The 24,837-nt window shown below is 31.2% G+C and overlaps 4 protein-coding genes across 5 annotated transcripts; 2 read left to right on the top strand and 2 right to left on the bottom strand.

Moving 5' to 3' along the window:
• Positions 1-589: 589 nt before the first annotated feature.
• On the bottom strand, positions 590-3,581 carry LOC101212189 (pentatricopeptide repeat-containing protein At1g52620). The gene has a single exon (XM_004152306.3). It carries the CDS (start codon positions 3,374-3,376, stop codon positions 872-874), a length of 2,505 nt encoding a protein of 834 aa, XP_004152354.1. The 5' UTR covers positions 3,377-3,581; the 3' UTR covers positions 590-871.
• Positions 3,582-4,594: 1,013 nt separating this feature from the next.
• Positions 4,595-8,407, top strand: LOC101216204 (pentatricopeptide repeat-containing protein At1g80150, mitochondrial). 2 transcript variants are annotated; one of them, XM_004152159.3, is made up of 3 exons: positions 4,595-6,520; positions 7,606-7,715; positions 7,798-8,407. In XM_004152159.3, the coding sequence occupies exon 1, from the start codon at positions 5,101-5,103 to the stop codon at positions 6,298-6,300; it is 1,200 nt and encodes a 399-aa protein (XP_004152207.1). In that variant the 5' UTR covers positions 4,595-5,100; the 3' UTR covers positions 6,301-6,520; positions 7,606-7,715; positions 7,798-8,407. The 2 variants fall into 2 exon arrangements, with proteins under 2 accessions (XP_004152207.1, XP_031740338.1); XM_031884478.1 differs by having other exon boundaries at positions 4,595-7,715.
• An 823-nt stretch (positions 8,408-9,230) lies between these two features.
• On the top strand, positions 9,231-11,979 carry LOC101216450 (peptide deformylase 1A, chloroplastic/mitochondrial). Its single transcript, XM_004152160.3, has 4 exons — positions 9,231-9,722; positions 9,983-10,072; positions 10,177-10,244; positions 11,373-11,979. The coding sequence occupies exons 1-4, from the start codon at positions 9,318-9,320 to the stop codon at positions 11,611-11,613; spliced, it is 804 nt and encodes a 267-aa protein (XP_004152208.2). The 5' UTR covers positions 9,231-9,317; the 3' UTR covers positions 11,614-11,979.
• A 5,127-nt stretch (positions 11,980-17,106) lies between these two features.
• LOC101216695 (MAPK kinase substrate protein At1g80180) lies at positions 17,107-17,469 on the bottom strand. The gene has a single exon (XM_011656014.1). The coding sequence runs from the start codon at positions 17,467-17,469 to the stop codon at positions 17,107-17,109; it is 363 nt and encodes a 120-aa protein (XP_011654316.1).
• Between the last annotated feature and the right edge of the window lie 7,368 nt (positions 17,470-24,837).

The following is a 24,837-nucleotide window of genomic DNA, read 5'->3' as shown; positions in this document are numbered from 1 at the left end:
AGAAACCCACGCAAAATTACATTTGTTTACTTAAGCGAAATTGTCAACAAGACAAAGGTGATCGAAAATAAACACCAATGAAAAAGGGAAAAAGAAGATTCGTTTGGTTGAAGAGAATAGAGCAAAAATAAGCCAGACCACAATTACCAAAAGACAAGAGAATCAACACCTATGGTGGCAAAAAAATTTGCAAGATTTACCAAGAATCGTTCCAGACCAACCAAGATCAAAGTTATATCAAAACCGTTTTTCTCCATTCCTTGAGGAGTCTGCATATATTTTACCACATACTTCGATAGATACATGGTGATTTGGTAATACATGGTGATTTGCTATAAAAGATTCATACCGTTTAAAAAGGCAAATCTTGGCTCGACTCGTGAAACTTGGACGTTGAAATTTGTTTTTCAGACTTGTTTCTGTTCAAGTGATTTACATTCTTATTTTTACCTTCATTTTTATTTTAAAAGTCGAGAATAATTTTTCTAGGGATAGAATATTGTAGTAGGAATTAGGGTATTAGGATCAAATCCTTAATTTATTAGGATTAGTATTAGTTTTTTATTAATTAGGCCTATGATTAGTTTGCTTTTCAACTGTAAATAAAGTACTTATCTACTTGTATTCACAACTTTTAAATAAAATTTTCTCATTTGGTATACAACATAGAATCCAACATAAAACCTAGAAATGCTCAATCCAATGTCATGCCTGGGCTCCCTAGCTTTTGTTTGCCAATACCTATAAGCCAGGATGTGAAAATGGCCTGACTGCTGCCATCTAACTATCTGAGCTACGTCACTGCTGAAACCCAACTCACGATAGGGCCAGCATAAATTAGTTCAAATTTCTTTTAGTTGTACAGGTTGAGCTATCTCAGTTCCTTACCATTCTCCATATTTGGCTCCTTCAAATTGTTCAAATCCTGATTAGGAGACACGTAACCCTTAATCATAGCCTGCAAAATGCCTGAAGCCTCAGAAATACCTCCCTCAGGTATGAACTTGTCTAGTTCAAGTGAGTATTTCAAGGCAATTTGAAGTTCTCCTTCATTCAAATCACAAGAAATCATGTTCCTCCACTCTTTTGAGTTTCCTTCCAAGCAAATGCCATGTATCAATGCAACAAAAGAAACAGCATCAGAACAAAGTCCAAAAGCCAGCATTTTATTGCGCAATTGCAAGGCAGTTTTAACCATTCTTTGCTGACAAAGGCAAATGAGAATACAATTGTAAGCAGCAGCCTTTTGCGTCCATCCATCACCTATCATTCTCGAAAAGAAGTCCTCAAACATCGATCTGGAATTTTCATGAAGATTATTTGGTTCTCTTGAAACTGCAGTAGCTTTTGTATTTGTAAACCCATTGACTAGATAATGAAATGCAGCATCATTAGGAGTGCATTTGTTAATCAACATTAGCTCAAAATATGACACAGCTTTTCCAAGCTTAGCTTCTTTGCAAAAGCTTCCTATAAGTATACTGTATGTCACAACACTAGGCTTCAACCCATGAGATCGCATCATGCTAAAAAGTTTTTCAGCCATCTTAGTTTCCCCTTTGCGGCAATATCCATTGATCAAAGAGGTGTAAGTAACAACGTTAGGCTTGCAGTTCTGCTTCACCATCAGTCCAAAGATCTTCAGCACAGCATTCATGTTGTGTTGTTTTACGTATCCGTCAATTATGGTGGAGAAAGTAAATATGTCAGGAACATGATGTGCACGCCGCATTTTATCAATGCATAAAATTGCATTGTCCATCATCCCAGATTTTGAGAAACCTTTGATCATGACATTATATCCAACAACACCGGGGTCTAGACCCTTTTCAATAATGAGCTGAAAGAGTTTCTTGGCCTCATCAAGGTTGCCATGCCTAATGAACCCATCCACTAAAGTAGCATAAACAAATGCATCAGGAGCTATATTTTGGTCAAGCATCTCAGTAAGCATCACCTTTGCCATGGAAAGTTTCCCTTTCTTGAAAAGTCCATTCATCAAAACATTGTAGATATTCGCATCAGGCAAGATTCCTCGGTTCATCATTCTGTCGCGGATTGTCAATGCAGTATCGACTTCCCCTGCAACAACAAGTCCATGGATTAAAGCTCCATACGAAATCATATCAACTTCAAGCCCACTTGTTGACATCTCAATAAGATAATCTGTGGCCTTAGTATATTCCCCTTGTTTACAGTACCCATGAACAAGAGGGGTATAAGTGAGCTTATTCGGTGCCAATCCTCTTCTTATTGTTTGTTCCAAGAGCTTCTCAGCTTCCTCGACCTCCCCCCTGCTACAGAAATGGTTTATTAGAGTATTATAAGTCACAAGATCTGGTTCACAGCAATTCTCAGACATTTCTTTAAGTGTATCCTTTGCTTTAATATCAAAACCGAGCTTATATCGAGCATCAATAATGTTATTATACATCTGAACATTTACACTCAAGCCCCTGTCTTTCATTTCCAACAAAAGAAGATCAATAGCTTCAAACATTCCCATCTTGCAAAAACCATTTACCAAAGAACCAAAAGTTTGTAACGTAGGAATAAATCCTTTCATCTTCAATTTCTTAAAAAGTTTATACGCACTTTCAACCTCACCTTTCTTGCAATATCCATCAATGAGTGTATTGTAAAACACAATGTTGGGTACACATCCTTTCCCCCATCTAGATTCAATCAGCTTTATACCATCCTCAATTCTACCTTTCAAACATAAGCCCTTCACCATGATAGAAGTGGTATAATTATCCACACAAATGTCATCCCCATTATCTCTATCAATCATTTCATCATACAGTTGGTGTGCAGTTTCAATCCTACGGTGTTTAACGAGCAAATTAAGCAAGGAATTGCAAGCATACGTACTTGGAAGACTGTTGTGCAACTTGACGACGCCATGATAAACCTCAAGAGCTTTATCAACCAACCCAACATCCGCATATGCGCATAGTACATCACTTAACGCTTCACGGGTCGGGATGGTTTCTTTAGTTTTCATTTCTTCGAGTGTGAACTCAATCTCCGGAAACACTCTAAACCTCGATAGTAGCTTTAACAGCGAAGAGTAGGAAGTCCCATTTAAAGAACCGGAGAGGGAATTCTTTGACGCCCAATCAAAGAACTTCAAACCCAGTTCTACATCATTAATTCGGTCTAAAACGAAATGGGTAACGTCTATGATGGGTATATCGGATTCAGTGAAATGGGTTTGAAGGGATTGCTCCCATTTCTCGTGGGACTTGAGAATTTGAATGGTGTCATTAACAAGCCTCTTGATTTCGCCTCTGAAAGGGATGGAGAAGGGGGGAGATGATTTCGGTTTGCAGTTGCGGAGGGGATTGATACGAGAGAGAAGGGTTTTAGACATGTAGGAGGAATAGATGACTCAAAGGCTAGGCGGAACAACACTCCTGCAGTCTGTTCAAAATTCAAAAATTCACTTTCTGTGGAAGAGTTCTATGTAATTGAACATCGCATTGAAAAGAAATGAAACGTAATGTAGTAAACAACTTCAAAAATCTTTAAGCAGATTTTAGTTGATCTCTATTTTCAAACTCTTTGATATTTTTTAAGTTCAAGTTCTTCAATTTTGTAATGATGTGAGTTCTTTTTTCTTTTACTTCCTAAGATTTATATTATTTGTAATCATTTGTCTATTTCCCCCCTAAATTTATGTGCTAGCATCAACATTTATGCATACATCAACATTTATGCATACATCAACATTTATGCATACATTTATTATAGACATCTAAATATCTTCTTACTACGTAGAAATTATAATCGAAAATGGTACGAGAATTTTATTAACCATTTTCATCCATTTCTATAAATTTTTCAAAATTTTCATTGATATTTTCATAGAATCAAGATCTTGATATACTTCCATGATATCAATATTCAAACATTGGTTGTATGTAGAGATGTCTATTCAAAATGTTGAGCCCTCCTAAGTCTATCATTTGGTTTTTTTATGTTTATAAAACATGACGAAACGGAGAATAGTTATATAAAAATGATTTTGGATTAGAAGGATAGAACTATTTTGGCAACAAAATGTTGAAATTTGAGTCCTAAAACACACCATAGGACCCATTAAAGAAAGGGAAGAGATGAGTTAATTGTACCAAACCCAAATAACCTTCTCATCAACCTTGCCCACAGTTAATCTCAACCTTCATGTGATCAAGTCGACCCTAGTTGCAAGGTTTCCCTAGATCATTGTTAAAGAAATCTTTTATGCATTTAATAAATTGTAAATATTTATATAATATGTCAAACACAAGCATAATTCAAATGGCATACAATTTATATTATCAACGACGAAGTCGAAAGTACAATTTTTACCATTTTTCGTCATTAGTACAATTTTAACCGTTTGATATGGTAGAAAAGAAAAATGAACGTATAAGATGAAATGAATGAATTTGAGAGAAAAGATGTGTTTTAGCACGATTTTGTTATTGAAATTTATGAGTTTTGGTTTTGCGATTGATATTTGGTTAATTTTGAGTCTCTATTAATTTTGATGGATTAATAACCATTAATATCCGCTACCTATTTGAGCGGCGTACAGAGCTTATGATGGACCTTCATCTCTATAATTTTGAGTTGAAAGACAATGGCAATTTGCATTAACAAAACCTAAACCCCAAAAACCTCCACCAGAAAACGGAGCCCACAACCAATATCCCACTCTCTCCAATTTCAACCCTTTCCTCCGCTTCCAGCCCTTTCCTTAGTTCTTCCGTTCTTCAGACTCCAATCTCACTTCTTTCTCTGAATCGCCTTTCTTTTCAACTAATCTTATTATTGTCTCTGTTATTTATTTTCTGGATTATTGCACCGCCGTTCTTCACGTTATCGCTGTTTATGCTCACATTGCTGTTCTTCGAGTTTGTTTTTATCTGATTTCGCTTCTGGGTGTGTTTCAATTTGTTAAAAAATCACTGCTTCGTTCTTGGATTAGCAGCTGCTTCTTAGTTTTTCAGTTTGTAATTGGGGGCACTGCCTATTTTTCTCAAGGACATGACTTAGATCTTGGTTTTGATGGATGGGTATGTTTCTTCTTCCTGAGGAGACGCCTAGAACATGCTCTCTCTGCGACCCATTCGCAGATTCTGCCATGCTGCTACCGTCATTCCATCTACAGACACCACTGCGGCTGTATTGAATCACGTTCAGAACTCAAAATCTCTCGAGGAACCTGCCCTTGTGAAGCTTAAAGCAGAACGAGACCCCGAAAAGCTGTTCCATCTCTTTAAAGCAAATGCGCACAATCGGCTTGTGATTGAGAATCGATTTGCTTTCGAAGACACTGTGTCTCGACTGGCTGGAGCTCGTCGCTTTGATTACATTGAGCATTTACTTGAACATCAGAAGACACTTCCACAGGGACGCCGTGAAGGATTCATTATAAGGATCATAATGCTATATGGTAAGGCTGAGATGATCAAGCATGCCCTTGACACTTTTTATGATATGCACTTATATGGGTGCCTTAGGACTGTTAAGTCTTTTAATGCTGTGCTTAAGGTTTTGATGAAGAGCCGTGATTTAGGAGCCCTTGAGGCATTTTTAAGTGAAGCTCCTGAAAAATTCGATATTGAGTTGGATATTATTTCTGTTAACATTCTTGTTAAGGCGTTTTGTGATTTCGGTTTTTTAAATAGAGCTTATCTTCTCATGTTAGAGATGGAAAAACTGGGAATAAAACCAGATGTGGTTACCTATACGACATTAATTTCGGCTTCTTACAAGGATAGACAATCTGAAATTAGTAATGGTCTGTGGAATCTAATGGTTTTGAGGGGTTGTTTGCCCAATCTTACTACTTTCAATGTGAGAATTCAACATTTGATTGAGAGGAGAAGAGCGTGGGATGCTAATAAATTGATGAAAATGATGAGGAACATTGGGATTGTACCGGATGAGGTTACTTACAATCTGGTAATAAAAGGTTTTTGTCAAGCCGGGTTGCTTGATATGGCCAAAAGGGTTTATTCTGCTTTGCATGGGAGTGGTTATAAACCGAATGTCAAAATTTATCAAACCATGATTCATTATCTGTGCAAAAGTGAGGATTTTAATCTTGCACACACAATATGCAAAGATGCCATGAACAAGAATTGGTTTCCAAACATTGATACAATTCATTCATTACTTAAGGGCCTCAACAAGATGGGAGAGGCTGGTAAGGCTCAATTGATCCTAGCATTGGCAAGGAAAAGGGTACCTCCTTTCTCTAAAAATCAGTTGGAAGCTTTGAATACCACACTGGCCAATAGCTGAAAAGAGATTTGTAGAATGGTGCTAGATAAAATGTAACAGAAAGCTCAAAAGGAACTCATATTCTTTCTTTTACTTCTATTTGTAAAGTATAAAGCTAATTGGACACTGATTTTTCATGGGGTTACATTTTCAAAAGGTTTCTCTTTCTCTCAGTAATTCAATAAAGTCTGTCTCAAGATGAGAGTTCTGAATGGAACAGCTGACATTTACCATGCCCTCTGTGAGTTACTGTCCAAATCTCTCTCTAGTCTCTACTTGGGCAACACAAATGCATTCCTAAGTACACAGCATTCTATCTACGATACAATTTGTTACTATTCCAACTATTTGTACACATATTTTTACACGTTCTTATTTCTTTTCATTCATTGTCTTTTGGAATTCAATTTGATTTTTAATATTTACCCCAAGAGGCCATTTGTAGGGCTTATGTAATGCATTATACAGCCAAAAAAAAAAAAATCCCAAGGGTCATTTGATCATAGTTTTGTTGATGAAGTGCAATAGTGCATATAAGTATTTTATCAATGCGTTTGTTAGGGTAACACTCAGCACATGTAATTTGTTATAGTTTTATTCTTTTGTTAGAAGGTGGATTCTTTGTTGTTACCCTGTTTATGGTATCGCATAGATTTTGCTGCTGTGTTATAAAATCAGGCATGCATGGACTTCTTTTGTGATGGCTTTCTAAGTTCTAATAATCTTTGGTCATTTTGGCATCGGTGCTCTCAATGCAATGGCAATGGGCATAAGGGCAAAACCTTTCCTATTGGATATTTTTTAATGTTGTATAGGTAATTTCAAATTTTGTTTGTTATCATTCCTGAACATCATTTCCAAGCATATGTATATGTATGTATAACAACTCCTTTTGTAGAATTAAAACATCGGTCAGAAAGCATTAGATCATACTTTGCAATGACCTATTCAGACATAGGTGTTGAATTCTTTTAGTATGAATCATTTGTGCTTATTTTGCTCTTACCCTTGCTTTGAATTCATACCTGTTGGAAAAGCAGCAAAGCTTGATTTTAACACGACACAAGTTTTATTATGACACTTCAATCTGGTATATAGACAAGAAACTTAATCTGCAAGACGAAGAAAACAAAAGTAGATTGTCAGAAATAATGTGAAATACATGTATATGCACTGTATATGTTGATTATAAATTTAGTGCCCTTTTACTTCTAGAAACCAATGCATATTAATAATGTTTTAAGCTCCGTCTGTGTCTGAATCTATCATCTTGGTGTCCACCATTCGGATTTGGTGGAGAATAATAAAATGTGATACAACTTACAGATGGTAGCATGTACGTTAAGTTTTCCCTTTCGATGGGCTAAAACTGATGTCTATGGAAAATGGGGAAGGTTCATTTTGTCTGCTCCGTTGGTTTGACAAGGTTTCTTAAGGTGAGAGGCTGTATTTGAGTTTTCGAGCACCGAACTCAGTTCCACCTCTTATTCTTCTCTGATTAAGTTATGTTACTTGCAGCTGTTCATAGGCTGACATTTGATGAAAAACTCGGCAAAAGCTTTTATTTTGGCGAGCATCTTGATTTGTCTTTGGTGATATCTCTAGTCTTGACTATATCTCCAAGGAACTAGGCAGACAGCAAGAAGAGAGAGAGAGAGAGATAGAGAGAAAGACACCATATGAAGTTGAATGGAGTGGAAAAACACATACATACATAAGCAGTGGCCGTTTGTTCTCTGACTTGAATGTTGCTAGATTCCTTATTTTTCACTTGGGATCCTATTTTCTTTGAAGGGAGGACGTTTCTGAATTTTGGTGCCTGTGTTTCCCTTGCCATAGATTCTGTTCTTTTCTGAGCTTTTTTCCCTTTATATTTGAATGTCATTAGGTGAAAGGGAAACGCTCAAAGGCAGACTACAGCAATAATCTGCCATATTTTGGGGTAACCCTCTGATGTAAATATTTAAGGGGGAAATTTTTGGTTGATTGAATCTTTCATTACTGTCCTTTTTTATAATAATTTGATGATAACAGAAATTAGTTAATAAGGAGACTTGTAATACTCCTTATCTTGTACTCATAAACAATTCACAACAATAATTTTCAAATACATTTTTCTATTTTTCTACTTTCTTTATTCTTTTGGAGTTTGGGTTCTAAATCACTATTATTTTCAAATGCATTTTTCTGTTTTCCTACTTTCTTATTCTTTTGGACATTCTTTTTCTAATAATTATTATTAGATCATTCTTTTTAATTGTCTCTTATTTTCTCTTCTTTGTTTAAAATTAATTTTACCTTCATTTTCTTTTATTAATGTGTTCTACTTTTTCTAGACTAAAATAAATGACCTATCTATGTGATCTCAAATATAAGTCATGGACAAATTTAAATATATATTTTATGTGTCATGGTTTGTTTTTTATTTTTTTATTAATCAATTTAACTAGAAGACTTAATTTTTTTTTTTTTTAATTTATAGATTACAACCTTGGAAACAATTTTTTTTGTTAAATAAAATTAAAATTCAGACTTTATTATTACTTTTGTTTCTTCAATATAATTTGATAGAAAAATGTTAATTTTTCATGAATTCAAGATTAAAACAATAGTTTATTTTGATCTTTTTCAAATTAGTCTAGTGAAATTAAAATATCAAATTATAAAACAATAAATTAAATAAAATTATAATTTTAGTTGAATCTTTATTTTAAAATTAAAAAAAATATATTATTCTAAACTTTTAGATTTTTTTAAATCTAACATATTAGAATTATTAAGATGATAAATTTAAAATAATTTAAAATTTAACAAATGATTAAATACAAAAAAAATATTCCACAAACTCAATATTTATATTAGAATAACCGAAGTGAAAGTAAATTTAATATAATTAGGTAGAAAAAAGGAAAAGGAGTAAAAAGTAAGTGTGTTGAAGCCCACAAACCAATTCACCATTAAGGCCCATTTAACGCTTAAACCCTCAGAACTCCGAAGAATACTCTCGTCGCCGGAGGTGGAGCACCGTGAAAACTGAAATGGAGGCAATTCACCGATTCTCCTTCCGTCTCTTCCCAATCTCTCTTGCCGAAAGGTGTCGCAAACCTTCTTTACTTCCACCTAATTTTCGAAAACTTATCCACAGGCCCATTTCTTCATCGCCCAACATTCCAAAGTTCATCCCCGTCCCCAAAACCTACAGTTCCTCTTCAACTTCCATTGCCAAAGCCGGTTGGTTTCTTGGTCTCGGAGAGCAGAAGAAAATGAGCTTACCGTCGATTGTGAAGGCTGGTGACCCAGTTTTGCACGAGCCTGCTCGTGAAGTTGATCCTAAGGAAATAGGATCGGAGAAGGTTCAGAAGATAATCGACGATATGATTTTGACCATGAGGAAGGCTCCTGGAGTCGGTCTTGCAGCTCCCCAGATTGGAATTCCATTAAGGGTCAGTTGAAATTACTCGTGCATCTAATCCTTACTCTGTTTTTTTATTATTTGTTTGCTATGTGAATTGGAAATGTGATATTTGGCAGCCGAAATTGTGATTGATGGGGCTGTGTTGTTGAAATTTTTCTCCATTTGCTTGTTATTGGGGCTGTGTTTGATGGGGTTTCGGGTTTCTTTGAGTTCTCCAAATGTGAAATTTCATTGAAAAACCTTGAATTTGGATTCAATATTAAGTGTTTCGTTGTACATTTGTTGTAGATAATTGTTTTGGAAGATACTAAAGAATATATAAGTTATGCACCTAAGGAGGAGATCAAAGCACAAGATAGGCGCTCCTTTGATCTTCTGGTATGGTTATATATTAATGAGAAAGCAAATTGAATTGAATTTCTATCTTTGTTTTTTATGTTCACCAATTTTCACTTTACAATTTGTTAGTTCTGTTGAGTCAGGTGATCATAAACCCAAAGCTAAAAAGTAAAAGCAACAAGACTGCGTTGTTTTTTGAAGGGTGCCTCAGGTAAGATGCAGATTGGCAATCCACTTTTCTCTTTTAGTTCTTTCTCTGAAGTGGTTTGCAAAACCAATTTATTGTTTCTCTCCCCTTCCCTTTCCCTTTCCTTCTTCTTCCTTACATGCTCTCAGGTCCCATCTTGCTAATTTGCGAAATGGAAAATGAACTTCCAAAGTACTTGCTCGATCATTTCTTAAAAGTTAGTTTACTTTTTCTCTTTATCCTAGAAAATATGTGTAGCGAATAAACTATCATGAGTTGACCTTGATAAAGGGCTAAGAGGTTATGAGTTCAATTTGTTGTGGTCACCTACCTAGGTTTTAATAACCTAAAAGAAACACCTACAAATTTCTTTGACATCTAAATGTTATAGGATTAAGTGTGTTGTCCATGAGATTAGTTCAAGTATGCGTAAGTTGGTCCAAACACTCACAAATACCAAAAACAAATGTGCGAGTGGAATTTATATGCTTTCGAGTACAGGCTCCATCCTACAATAAAAATGATGCCGCAGTAGCATTGATTATTTACACTTTGAGATTATAGACCTAATCTCTTCAATGTTCAATTTGACTCAATGTTAAAACATTGATGTGGTTCCAAAGCCGTGGATAGGCAATAGGGGCTCAATCAATCGAACGTAGAAGTTTCTTTTGGATTCAATTGAGTTAATGATCAGTGGCTTGCTTGCCCTCCTAAACAAAAGCACACCACTCTGTGCAAGCTGTTATGTACTAATATCCACTTTTAACAGACTAACTAATATTAACCTCTCAATTAACACTTCTAATATGTATGAAAACCAAAGAAGTCATATTCCTAACGTAAAATGATGCCACAGTAGCGTTGTTTTTCTACACTTCGAAATTATAGTTTATGAGAAAGATGAACTGTTTAGTCCCTTCTTTCATTTAGATAATCTGGATGATGTGACAGTATAATAGTCTCCAGCTTTCTTGCTCTTTTCTAATTTTTCCTTTTAACAGATTGTTTCCAGTTGAGGCTGTATCTGAAGTCTATTCTTTACTATCATTGATGAAATCACTATTGTTTTACTTGAGGATTTCTCTCTGACTGTGTGTTCTTTCATGTCTTGTCATCCATGATTTATTCCTTTATTTTTCTACCTTGTAGTGTTGATGGATTTAGAGCAGTGGTAGAACGCTATCTTGATGTTGAGGTAGCTGGTTTCGATCGAGATGGGAATCCTATCAAGGTGGACGCTTCAGGATGGCAGGCTCGAATCTTACAGCACGAATGTGATCATTTGGATGGAACCCTTTATGTCGACAAGATGGTGCCTCGAACATTCAGAACAACTGAAAATTTGACTTTACCTCTTGCTGAGGGTTGCCCCAAGCTTGGAGCTCGCTAACCCCAGCCTGCATTGACATTAGCCTCGAGTTCGTTAAGATTGAATATCCAGATTGGCTTTATATCCAAGGAAAGAAAGGAGACTCAGAGAATTGGAATTTAACTGAATTTTTTTATTACATTCAACCAAGTGTTTGTTTTGTTGAATTGAAATACAATTTAATAATTATTTTGAGCTTTAAAAATTTTATGAAAAACAATTGTTATAATCAGTTCAAACGTGGTTCAATGAATAAGACATCTATTACCATCTCAAATGTTGATAGTTCAATCTTCAACAACAATTGTAACGTGGAGGATCGAACCATCAACCTTTGAAATGACAATTCATGTCTTATCCACTAAGCTATGTTTGGATTGACATGTTCACAACTATTTATATATATATATATTATATATATATAATATAATATATATATATATATATATAATATATATATATATATATATATATATATATATATATATATTCAAGGAAATTTTGCTTGTATGGTTACAATTGTGCAATAATTATTTAGGCTCTATAGTAATTCAACTTTTTTAGGCTATATAGTAATTCAACTTTTTAGTTTTTAGCTTTTGGAATGAAGTTTATAAACACCTTCCATCCAATGTTTTTATGAACTAAGCTAAGTTGTAAAAACTAAGTGAAAAAGTTTATAAAAGCTTTGTTTTTATTTATTTGATTAAAAATTCAACTATTTCAGTTAGAAAAGATAAAGAACAATAGTATTAATCGAGATGGACAACCGTATACTTGAACCTAGACGACACACAATGAACTTGAACAAATCAAGATACGTGTGTATGGGTATACATAATATTTAAATACATGTGCTAATTTTTTTTAACGATAACTTAACATAAGGTTTAAATTAAAGCAACTTTTGGTTTTAACATTAAAGGTAGAATATTTACGTAAGTTTAAGATATAATTCAATGAAATTGAAAGCTTAAGATGGGTAAGAATTGAAAGAATTTTCCAGAAACGAGTAAGGCAAAGTTGTTTAGATTTAATTGAGTTCCTTGTTTAGAAGGAAAGCTCATGCTATTTTCCAAAAGCACTTAGTTGGTAATTGGTTATTCTTTTTTTTGGGAAACAACAAAGAGCTAACGTAAGTAGATAAACTAAAGTAATACCATTTGTCAGAAGAAAAAAAAGTATTAACTAATACCACATGTATAGGTTGTTGTTATTTTTGTTATTGTGAATAAGTTCTTTCCAAGGGATAAATGACGTGTCCATCGTTTTTTATAACTTATGAAGAGATTAAATACTTTACATTATTAATGGTGAGCGTTAAAGCTTTGACGTCACTCTCTTTAACATTAAAAAGAGATATGACATGTCTATTCTTTTTTGTTCTAATTTATGAAGAGATGAGGTTTTCTAAATTGATTATAGTGAGTTATATGCAAAGCTTTCATGTCAATACACTTTAACATTAAAAAAAAAGATATGAAGAGAGTATGTCTTTTCCCAAATTTATGAATGAAACGTCGTCTTATTCATTTAATAAGTAACGAGATAGAAAAGTAGTATGCGCTTTTTTTTACGTTAAATACTAGTGGTGATGAAAGATGAAGTTCATTGACGTAGTCACTCTCCGACGTTACAAGAGAAGGGTATGAGAGATGAATATTTTATAGTTTTAAATTTTATTTAATTAAAAAATCTTGCATATATACTTTTTATTTGTTGGTCCAAATGAGGGAGAAAACAAAAATGCTATTATTACGTCGTCATCATTTTTCTTTTTCTTATGATGCACTAATAGCCTTTAATAGCTTTATGATTATCGTTTGATAGTCCTACTATTACTCTTTGATAGTCGTCTAATATCATTAATTTTGTCATATTCGTAAGATGTAAAAAATTACACATTGGTTTTTGCTAAATGTTTTTATCCTTTGATGCAATTTTTCTCATATTTAAGATTATTATTAGTAGTAATATATATTAAATAACATGTATGCATCGAAATGACATTTAAATAAATTTAAGTCAAAATTTTAAGGACTAAAAGTAGAATATAGATTTTTAGTTTGTGTGTATTTTTTTTTAAATCCCTTGGGAATGAAAAAGTATTAGTTGATTTGTGTAAAATATTTTCACACACAAATGTGGTACCGATCGTAATTCATTTAATCAGGCAAAGCGTATTATGGAGATTACTAATTATCGTTGGTCTTCTCTTTTGGGTAGTCAAATGGGGTCAAGCTATTTATAATACTCATCTAACAATCACGGACGATTAAGTGTAACTTTGGTGATATTAAAGTTGTTTTCATTGCTCGAGATATTAGCAAAAATCTATTATTTCTTAATTGACATATATTTTACAAGCTAAGTTGATCCACCTTAATATATCCCTAAGACACTTCATGAGCGATATGTTATGCTTCTTTATCTAAATACTTTGGGCTTGTGAATATAATTTTAACTTTTTAGTCTAACGTGCATTATTATTTCTAAGTTTTAAAAATATATTTTTTTAGTTATTAGATTTATAAAAATAGACCTGAAAAGTTGTAAAAGATCAACACTTTTAATATTTAAATTTGGTTGAAAATATCAGTAGAAATTGAATGCAATGAAGAAAATGATTTATTTTGATTAATATTGTTATTAATATATATGGAATTTTTGGTGGGTTAGAATGAAAACTAATGTATAAGTGTAGAATAAATGATGAGAAGGTGAAGTCCATGCTGGTCCCTAATATTTATTTATGTATTCATTAATTTGTAGATATGCTAATCTCTCAATATCTCCACATATATCAAAATTGGACCACTTTCCTCGAATCAATTCCCAACCCCTTCTTCTCTTACTCTTTTCCCTAACCTTTTGTTATTGAGTTCGAGGGATGTGATCAGTGTAACGATGTGTGCGAGCGCTAGAGAGGATGTGGTCAGACACCTCTATCGTTGCGATGCAGATGGAGTTAGTGGGTGTGGACTCTTCTTCATTACTTTCTTCCCTTCCTCAATTATTTATTATATGTCTCTATCATGTAACGTTGGATATATCGATGGCATGAACAAGGTTTGTTAGGGTTCTAGTCCAAAATTTTACATGATCATAAAGAGTGGTTCAAACGCGATCCTTTGTTTATTGAGATGTGAGTCATAGTCAATAGGTTACAAGGCGGTTACATCTCAAGATTTATAGTCTAACACGATTGACACGATTGTTGAAAGAGAAGGTGGTCAATTCTACTATTTTGGAAGAAATTTTAGAGACGAACTATAACTTTTTTTACAATTTTTCTTGTATGTTCATCTAGAATGAGAGAAAGAATATCTTATATGTTGAATTTGTGTATACGTTTAACCAATTTATCAAAAACATCATCACAATACTTAATCTTGAAAAAAATATATCTTTTTAATGTTTAAGTTTTCAATATGTATCATTTTAGTTTCCAATCTTCAAAATAAATTATTTTAGTTTTGAAAGTTTTTAAATTAGATTTAAAAATCTCTCAAATAATTACTATTGTTAATTTAAATAATTATATGAAATTGTATTTTAGGTTATGTGTATGGTTTTTGTTAAGTTTAAACAAAGATTGATTATTTTTGTTAAATTAAAAAAAAAATAACAAAAGTCAAGTTTATTCAACGTCATTTGGAAGAAGGATGGAAAGTTTGAGAGAAAATGATTTTTTTTAATCCTTAAGTTTTAATGAATGTGTGCATTTGGTCATTACATCTTAGAAATGAACATTTTTAGTCTCTCCCTTTACAAAAATAAACTCATTTGGTTTTTGAATTTTTAAAACGTATTTTTCTTGTTTCCAAATTTTTTTAAATGGATTGAAAAGATTATGATAGTATTTTTTTTGTTTGATTTTTTTAAGTAATTAAATGATATAAAAGTAATACGAGATAATATGATTTTAATAAATTTTGAAAACTCATGTATTATAAAAGTATAATTGACCCTAAAATAAAGATAATACTTTTAAAATTGATATACTAAACGTAAAATTGGCACTGTTTGTATGAACAAAAAGTCAACTAATAAAACACCCAAAATTAAGCAACCAAAGCACTCAATTCAATAGCAATCACAAGAGCTAGCACCCCTCCTATGCTATAATTGGAATTTTCTTTTTCAAAGGTTTGAACATATTTTATAATGTATGCTCATTTTATGTTAAATAAACCAATTTCATCCCTACATTTTTTAATATATATATATATATATATATATATATATATATATATATATATATATATATATATATATATATATATATATATATAGTATTTAAACCTTAAATTTAGGAAAGTAAAGATAATCTAGTATTTAAACCTTAAATTTAGGAACAATTTAGTTTTCAAATATCATATATTTAGGAACAATTTGAAATTGTTGTAACTATTTAAATCAATAAATCAAGTTTATAAACCAAGATTAAGATGTTTATAAACCAAGTTTAAATCTAGTCATAATCCTTCCAATTATATTATATCCTACAAAAAAAAAAAAACTAGAAAATAATAAGAATAAAACACAACAATATTGAGCATAAAGGCCATATCCAACCTACCCATAGTTAAAATGGTCAAACCATTACCTACTATTCTAAAATTGAGGGGTCAAATATTTAATCCTTTCTTTAATTAAAAAAATATCAACCAAATCAAATGTAAAACACCACATCAAAACTCCACCTTACAGAAGAAAAAGTATTCAATTCCAAATTTAAGCTTAGAGTTGGTAAGAAATATGTAAAATTGTATTTGTTCTAAGTATAGCCAATAAGTAAAAGAGAACATAGAGAATATTGCATCAAGCTGTGGGACTTTTATTATGAGACAGATGAGCTGACATTATACCCCATATCTCTTTGGGATCACCAAAATACCATATCAACCTCCAACATTCATTACTCTTTTTCTTTTCTTTTCTTTTCTTTTCTTCTCCTTCAAATTCAATTTGATCTTACTCTCTCTAAATTTGGAAAATCACCATATCTCTATTTTCTCTCTTAAATATTACTACTAATTAATCAAATCTCTTCCAATTTCCCTTCGAGAGTTACAATTAAGGAATATCAATTCCTAATTACTCATTTATACCTTATCAATCAATATATTTCTATACGTAACGATGCTCAAAAAGTTCAGAATTGATTTAAGAATTAAGATCTAGAAGGGATAGAGATGAGAAGGCAAATTTGGGAGAAATTTTAGTTTAATAATTTACACATAAAGATTTGAAATTAAACAAACACAAAATACATATTTATATATATATTAATTTATACACAAATTACAATTCTAAGATCTAAAAGAGTAACAAAAAAAGCCACAAGAACATGATTTTAAAATTAAAAATATATAATTCCCACAAAACCTAATTTCCTTCTATTTTTCTTTTTCTTTTTCTTTTTTTTCTTTCTATTTCCAAAACTCTCACTCTTCTCTCACAGACCACCGGCAAAATCGCCGCCGCCGACGCCGGAGAAAATTCCGTTCCTTACCTCGATCTACGCTTACCAGTTTTCGTCCGGCGACTCTTCTTCGCCGGTTTCCCAAACGCGCTACAGAATCCACAGGCCGATACCTTCGGCGACGGTGGCTCAATCGCCGGCGACACTTTCCCAGTTCGATACCCACGCCCACCGTTGGATCGGCTCCTCTCGATCGTAATACTGATCGGCTCCACTGCCGCCGCCGCCGCCGCCGCCGTTGACTTCCCTTGATCTTGATTCTCTTCCGATTCTTTCTCCGACGTCGTCGCCGTTTGCTTCAACTCGCCGGACAAAAACCGATCGTCCCAAACTAATCCCGATGAGCCTTGCCGCCGGAATGAAACTGCAGATCTCTGCAAACCCTCCATAGCCAAAAGCTTTTGATTGATTTTTTTTTTTCTTCCCTCAAAATTAACACAGAATTTTGCTCTGTTTTTTCCCCTTTTTGCTCTTTGAGAGGCTTCTCTATGATATATAGGAAGAGAGAGAAGAAGAAGAAATAATTTAATTTAATTAATAGAGAGAGAGAAAAAAAAAATTGTCACATAATGTGACAACTTAGTCAACATCCATTCTATATTATCTCTTTTTTCTTCTTCTTTTTTTCCGTTACATTATTAATATTTTAATCAATGTGGATTTGGTAGTAGAAAATCCAATTTAGTTTTTTTATTAACATTAAGTTTTTTAAAAAAGTACTAATTTTGTTTATTATACTAAACTATTAAAACTTTAATCAACATCTCAACGTTTTCATTATACTTTTACATATTCATGATCTCAACGTCGGTGATTTTTTTCACTATATGATAAAAAAATCATGAAACATTGTATAAAAATCTACCTTTACATATATATATTTTTTAATAGTATAATCACTTGAACTAACTACGTGTTACTAATAGTAGGTCATACATAAAATATCAATTTATTATTATATAATAAAATAATATTATATATTTAAATAAAAAACAAAGACAATTTGAAGTTTGATTCAATCTAAATTAAGGACGTTTAAATTATAAACTCAAATGAAAAATGTTATGTAAAAATTGTTAAATTTGTAATTTAGAGAAAAACTTGTTTATGTGGCTCAAAAAAACACAAGAAAAATTGAACATTATCGGCTTGCTTTGCTTCAATCGATCAATACCACTATTTAAAGTGACAATTGATGTTATCCACTTGATTTTACCCATACTTTTATTTCTAATGAGAATGGATCACAAGTACTTGACATGGCCTAGTACGAAAATCCAATGGCACTACCAAGTAATATATCCTCCATGATAATCTTAGAAACTCCATAGTGCTATAAGACACTACTACCTAAGTTTCACGTGTTGTTTCTAAACTTTTAAATATATTGATAGTTCAATTAAATATATAAATTAGGAAATTAACTAAACTACTTCTAGATTATGGAAACTACTTATAAACTTAGAATTCAATTTTTGTATAATTTTAATATTAAAGTCATAAACTCTTTTTATGTTTCTTTACCTACTACTAATCATCAAATCCTATTTAAATAGAACAATCTAAATAAGCAACTGTCAACCTATTGAAGAATTTCTTCTTCTGGAAAATTAAAATAACAAATATTTTGACCATTAAAAAAATGACTTTTTTTTAGATATATATATACTTTAAGCATATAAAATAAATAAAGTTCCTTTTGATCCTATACTTTGAAATTATAATAAAATGTTTGGAGAAAAAAAGTTATAATAAAAATATTAAAACGGTGGGTTTTATTTATTTATTTATTAGGACATGAATCATGATGGTGGGTTCTACTAAAGCAAAGCTTTGGTTTCTAAAGTTTCATGTGACCATGCATGTAATTAACAATAATGTTTAATAATTAGAACAAGGTTAAATTCTAAATTTTAAAAAAATTATGGCCGTTTTGTAAATAAATCATTTAATAAATTCTTTGTCAATAAAAACTATTTTGGAAAGGTTTATTAAATTATATATTGACCAAAGTCTAACTTATTCTAAATCATAGGATAAAAAATTTAATCTAATAAAATATTATAAATATATTAGATATAAATTCGAAATTTTGGTTTTGATGATTATTAATTCTAAAGGTTCAGTAATAGTTTGGTTTTGGTTTTGATGATTATTATTTCTTTATATTTAATTTATCTTTTCATAATCTCTTTACACAAATTTTGGGATTTTTAATTAAAATACTTACTTGAAACCAAAACTTATTTTTTTTCAGTCAAAACTTAACTTGTTTTTTTAAACACTCTAAAAAACTAATTAAGGAAACAAAGAAATCTATGTTAGAATCCAATTTAATCAAATTAAAAGTTTAGGGTTAAGGTTGCATTTTCTGAAAATAATAACAATAATAATTGTTTTTCTTTTTGAAATATGATTTATTGTTAGGTTTTATCGTCCACCAGTGCTGACCCGTACGTTTTGACAATCTTACCCTTGACGCGAAACCGGCCAGCCACCTTGTTTTAATCCTTACCTCATTTTTTGAATTTCTTTCAACATTCCAGATTGAAGATTCTACCTTTCCAATTTCATTACACCCAATTAACACTTTTATTTTAAGGCCAATAACAACTTTTTTTTTTTTGAATTATGGAATTCTTTTATTTTATCATTTAATGTATTAAAAATTCTTTAAAAAGTTTGTTTTCTTTTTTTTTTTTGGGAAATTACCAAAAATATATGTGATAAATCAACTTAATTATTCTTTAATTAACATATTCAAATACTAATGACACATGAAATCCAACTCATGCAGATGGGACCCAATATTTCTTATATTCTTTTCCCCTTTTTAATTCACACATGTTTTATCCCATCCCATGCTCATGTTTCCAAATATGTTCATACAATAATTACTTGATGACATATTCATATTATATAAACAAAAATTAATCCCTTTTTTAGAAATAACTTAATTGAAATTTTTTTATACTCTATTATATCTATCAATTTATAGATAAATATTTTGGTTCAATATAATATATTTAAAAATTTTAAAAATATATTTTTTAAAAACTATATTTTTGTTGCTAAGCTCATTTATTTTTTTAAAAAAAAGAAATGACTTAAAATTGAGGTTATGCAAAATCATGAGTAATAATATCCAAGAATTAGAAGAGTGGAGTGGTTATTTAAATTTTAGGGTAGGGAACTTATTGCATAAAGATTCATGATACTTTGTCCCCCAAAACATGTGCACAGCTATTTTTTGTCTTAATTTTCCCATTTTCTCATCATTAAAATCAATTCATTTAAACTTTTTATCAATGCCCATAGTAATATATATGATCATTTTTAACAAATGTAGATGAAATGTATAACTGAGTAATTTATTTTGGTAACCAACCATTGAATAAAGATATCAAACATGCAAACATAGAATTAGAAAACCTAGCTAGTCACATGTTTGTTTCAGGTAAACCAAAACTATACTCTAATCTTCAAAATTGTGAAAAGCAATATGAATAAATTTATTCTCGTTCTTTAGAGCATGAGCCATGTCGAAACTAATATATACCATTTTAAATTTTAGTCTTTAATGTAGTTTGAAAGTTTGTTTAAATTTAGAAATATACTTTTAAATATACCAAACTCGAAAAATTGACTCAATAACATGAATACAATACCTCGTAGGATTATATTTTATCTAACACGAGTCAAGATCTTTTTAGTGAGATGTTGAAGGATAGACATTAATGACATACAAAATTGTAACGTATTAAAACTTTATAGTTAAAATGGATGTTTTTAATTTAGGTCAGGGTCAACAAATTAATTTAAGGACTAAAACATGCCTGGTTAATTATATATAAAAAAAAGGAACAACAACAAATAATAAATATATAAAACTAAGAGAAGAATGTTAATTAAAATTGAAGATCACAATTTATTGAAATAATAAAGATAGAATAGGGTTTCATTTTCAAAGATGGCAACTTCATCTTGTGAATGTGAGGTTGTGTACATATAGAAGTCAATGGGGCATGAAAAATTATGGAATTCAATGGGTTTGAACATATAGAATTTTCATCCCCACCCAAATTAAAGCACCAAAAAAGTGGGATCAAAATGTCAAAATATTAATTATTTTTTGGTCCACATCACTTAAGGGGCAAAAAAATTTAAAAAAAAAATCATAATTATTAGGGGTTGGAATTTTTGGTTAAACTACCATTGATTATACAATTTGACAAAACATATTGTTTGGTTATGTAATAATGTCCAAAGCATCATCATAAAACTGCAATTATAAATACAAATAAAAATATCACACTCTTATCACCACGTCACACCACCAACGTCTTCATCAAATTTTAATTAGTTAAAAATATGTACGTATTATCAATCAAGATATCAAAAGTTTGAATCTTTTAACAACAATAGAAAAATAATATATACTAATGAATTATGTCAATTGATTTGAATACATTCAAATTTTATTAACACAAAATTAAAATTCATTAAATTTTTTCTCAAATTTATAGATTTATTAGACATTAACGTAAAAGTATTGAACTAAATTTAAAATTTAATTAGCCATAACAAAATTAAACATCAAATGCAAATGGTATAATTGAAATGCAGTCTAACAATCAAATGATATAATTATATTATATTAGTATCATGCCATAATGCTCAAATAAAGAGTAACTAAAACGTTGATAATAGTTAATGACATCTAGCTCAACTGCTTAATAAGTATAAACACTCGGTTAATAGAACAAAGGGTCCGAATATTTCACTCACTTGTTATTTAACACAATCAGAAGAAAGATTTCAATCCATATGATTTGACAAAAGCTTCATGAGTTATAAACAATTCTTAATGTGGGGACGATTCAAGAAGGTTTAATTAAATTATAGGAACTAAAATTCTAATGGTAAATTATAGTGACTAAAGTGCTAACTGTATGGGATCAACCAAATTGATGATTTAATCCAAAAATGAATTATGAAGGGTGTGTGGTAGAATGGTGGGGGCAAAGATACATGAAGTTTGGTGAGAAAAGTAAAAGAAAGGACAAAGAATTGTGGTTGTGAATATGATTTTATGCTATTGAATTTGTGTACTTTTTGGAGAGGGGGTGATGGGTCAACTTGTTTTGGTAAAATGATATGTAATTTTGAAGAGGAAAAATAAAGGTAACAAAAGATTTGAGACTTTTTGGTCATTTGAATCTTGAAAATTATGGGAACTGTTGAGGAGTTTGGTGGGTGATGTTCTTTTCATTAATTAAAATTCTATTAGGATTATTATGTAAGTGGAATAAATGTTAATAATTAATAAATACATATATATCCATTTTAATTGAGTTTTGGTGTTTTCTCCCCTAATTAAAAATTTGTTGTTGAACTTTTATATATATATGTAAGAGTCTCATAAGTCATTGTTATTATTATTCAAGTGGGACATGGAAATTTTTGACAAGTTGATCATCAATGCCATACTAATTAGTTAGTATGAAAAAAACAAAACATATATATTATAGGTTTAAATTCTATTTTAATTTTGAGATGTATCTCGTTTTATTTTGGTTTCAAAATCTTTAGATAACTTGTGACTTTTTAGATTATTATCCTTTTGATTAAATTGATAATAATCAAGAAATCATAAATTTTGTATGTCAACTCAAACATAATCGACAAACTTGAATTGAATAAACTCAAATTAAAATTAATTTTTTTGAAATTGGAATAATGGAGAAGAAAATCATAACTCACACGTATGGATGTATTAACATATGTATAATCGATGACATAGTAAAATAAAGTAGAAAATAAAACGAGTGTAACATACGTATAAAATAAACTTCATCAAATTATATAAAAAAGATTCCCACAATGATAAAATACACCCGAAAAGAAAAGGAATTGAAACGAAGAAAAAGAAATACACCTGAATAAATTACAAATTATCTCAAACTCGACACACTTCAACAAAAAAAAAATTGTATGAGAATGAAATTGCATGTGATGTTATGTAGGGATGAAATTGTATAAAGCTTAAGTTGGTTTATAAGATTGATGCAATCTCATCCCAGCATTGACCCTAACTAATTTCTGGACTAAATCATTAGCATCTAAAAATTTGGCGAAGGTAGGATTTTTTTGTCTAAAGAAATAATTTGTTTGGGCGAAATTTATGATTTAACGTAATGTATATAATTCAGGAGAAAAAGGAGGAGAGGAAAAAGACAAAACAAATGGCGCCAGAAGGAGGAGGACGAGAAGGGCAATGAATTTCATAGCAATTCAAAGCAATTGGATCTTGTAAATTGTAGCTATTCTTTTGTCCCTTTTATACTAATCGAATCTTTCTTCTCATTAACCTCTGAATCTTACTAAACTTTTTTTAAAGCTCTCCTGATTTTCAATTTTTAATTCTCGCCGATTTTTTTTTTCAGAATCTGCGGCGATTTGTTCTCTTATGATCTATTGGGTTTCTCTTTCCTTGGAAAAAACGGTTGTTCTTTAATGGGTTATTTCAATTTCTTTTGTTATGTTCGCCATCTTAGTTGTTAAGTCAATGTTTTATGCATATTTTTAATTTTGATGTCGAGGAGTTCTGTATGGACTATCTAAAGTTTGAAAATCGAAATGTATAACCTTTTGCTTTCGTTACAGAAATCGAATCCAATAAAAATAATGTTCTCACATGCTTGTGCTCAACTCTGTTTAGTTTTGGCAAAATATTTAGGAGTGTAATTGTCCACATCCAAAAAGTTCTAGAAAGTGATGAGATGGATAGCCTTTGCTATGTATAAGGATTCAAGTTGTTTTACTTAGAAACATTTTAAGCTTGTATTCCTAACTCTTGTTTAACTTCTCTTCTATATTCTCTAGTTTGAGAAATGGAAAAATGGTGTGAATGGTAAAAAAGCTTTGAGAGAATGATATTGTAATTGGCATGGGAGAGAGGTTTTTGTGTGATTATTATAATAGTAGATTTATTTTTTTGGTTTGGAGTCTTCCGTGTTAATTCTTGCATTTCCAGTTTTATTGTTTATTTTACTTTCTCTGCTATACTTATGCTCATCCATGCAGTAGAAGTCAGTTTTTTCTCCAACATACTCACACTTGCCGGTTTCATTGTTTCTAAAAGGTGGGTTAAACGACATTTTGGACATGAAATTTAGGTTGTGTACAAAAATTTGACCATCATCAATGGGGGTTGCAATGCAACTTGGGGTTTTAAAATTGAAATAAATTTGACCACATTCTTTCAATTCTGTGTTTGTTCCCCATCCCACTCAGTTGAAGTTAAAATAATCCTTCCTTTGACATTTTCCCCACTAGATCACATGCCTTAGCTCTAGAATGCAGACAAAGCCACCTTCAGCCTTGGATTTTACTAACAAGTCATTATAATAAGCCATGTCGCTAGCTTTTAGTGTTTGGCTTGAAGCTGAGATTAAACACTTTTTTTTCTTGTGGCAACTATGGTGGCATGACCTTGTGAATTATTAGGGTATGGTTTCATTCATAGATTCATATGGCAGGTGACTTTTTCAGATGTTTGTTTGTGGAATTTTTGTTTCATGTTAGGAATCAGAATGAGATAAGCTAATTTTGGGCAATGTTTGAAAACAATTTTGAAGCAGTTAAAATCACTTTTTTTCAGGTGCAAAATCACTTCAAACATGCTTTTAATCATTATTCAATATCAATTTTGATATTAAATTTTTCGTTTAAACGTGTAACCATAACATTAACCT

Source organism: Cucumis sativus, chromosome 4, assembly GCF_000004075.3.
Source record: "Cucumis sativus cultivar 9930 chromosome 4, Cucumber_9930_V3, whole genome shotgun sequence".
Lineage (NCBI taxonomy): Eukaryota > Viridiplantae > Streptophyta > Magnoliopsida > Cucurbitales > Cucurbitaceae > Cucumis > Cucumis sativus.
The sequence above is the reverse complement of the archived record's forward strand: the minus strand, read 5'-3'. Positions and strand labels throughout refer to the sequence as shown.

Bases quoted from the DNA above. Each gene is read 5' to 3' on its own strand.
- LOC101212189 (XM_004152306.3), bottom strand. From the start codon at position 3,376: ATGTCTAAAACCCTTCTCTCTCGTATCAATCCCCTCCGCAACTGCAAA.
- LOC101216204 (XM_004152159.3), top strand. From the start codon at position 5,101: ATGCTCTCTCTGCGACCCATTCGCAGATTCTGCCATGCTGCTACCGTC.
- LOC101216450 (XM_004152160.3), top strand. From the start codon at position 9,318: ATGGAGGCAATTCACCGATTCTCCTTCCGTCTCTTCCCAATCTCTCTT. The intron at 10,073-10,176 runs GTATGGTTATAT...CTGTTGAGTCAG, and splicing joins GGCGCTCCTTTGATCTTCTG to GTGATCATAAACCCAAAGCT. The intron at 10,245-11,372 runs GTAAGATGCAGA...TCTACCTTGTAG, and splicing joins TTTTTTGAAGGGTGCCTCAG to TGTTGATGGATTTAGAGCAG.
- LOC101216695 (XM_011656014.1), bottom strand. From the start codon at position 17,469: ATGGAGGGTTTGCAGAGATCTGCAGTTTCATTCCGGCGGCAAGGCTCA.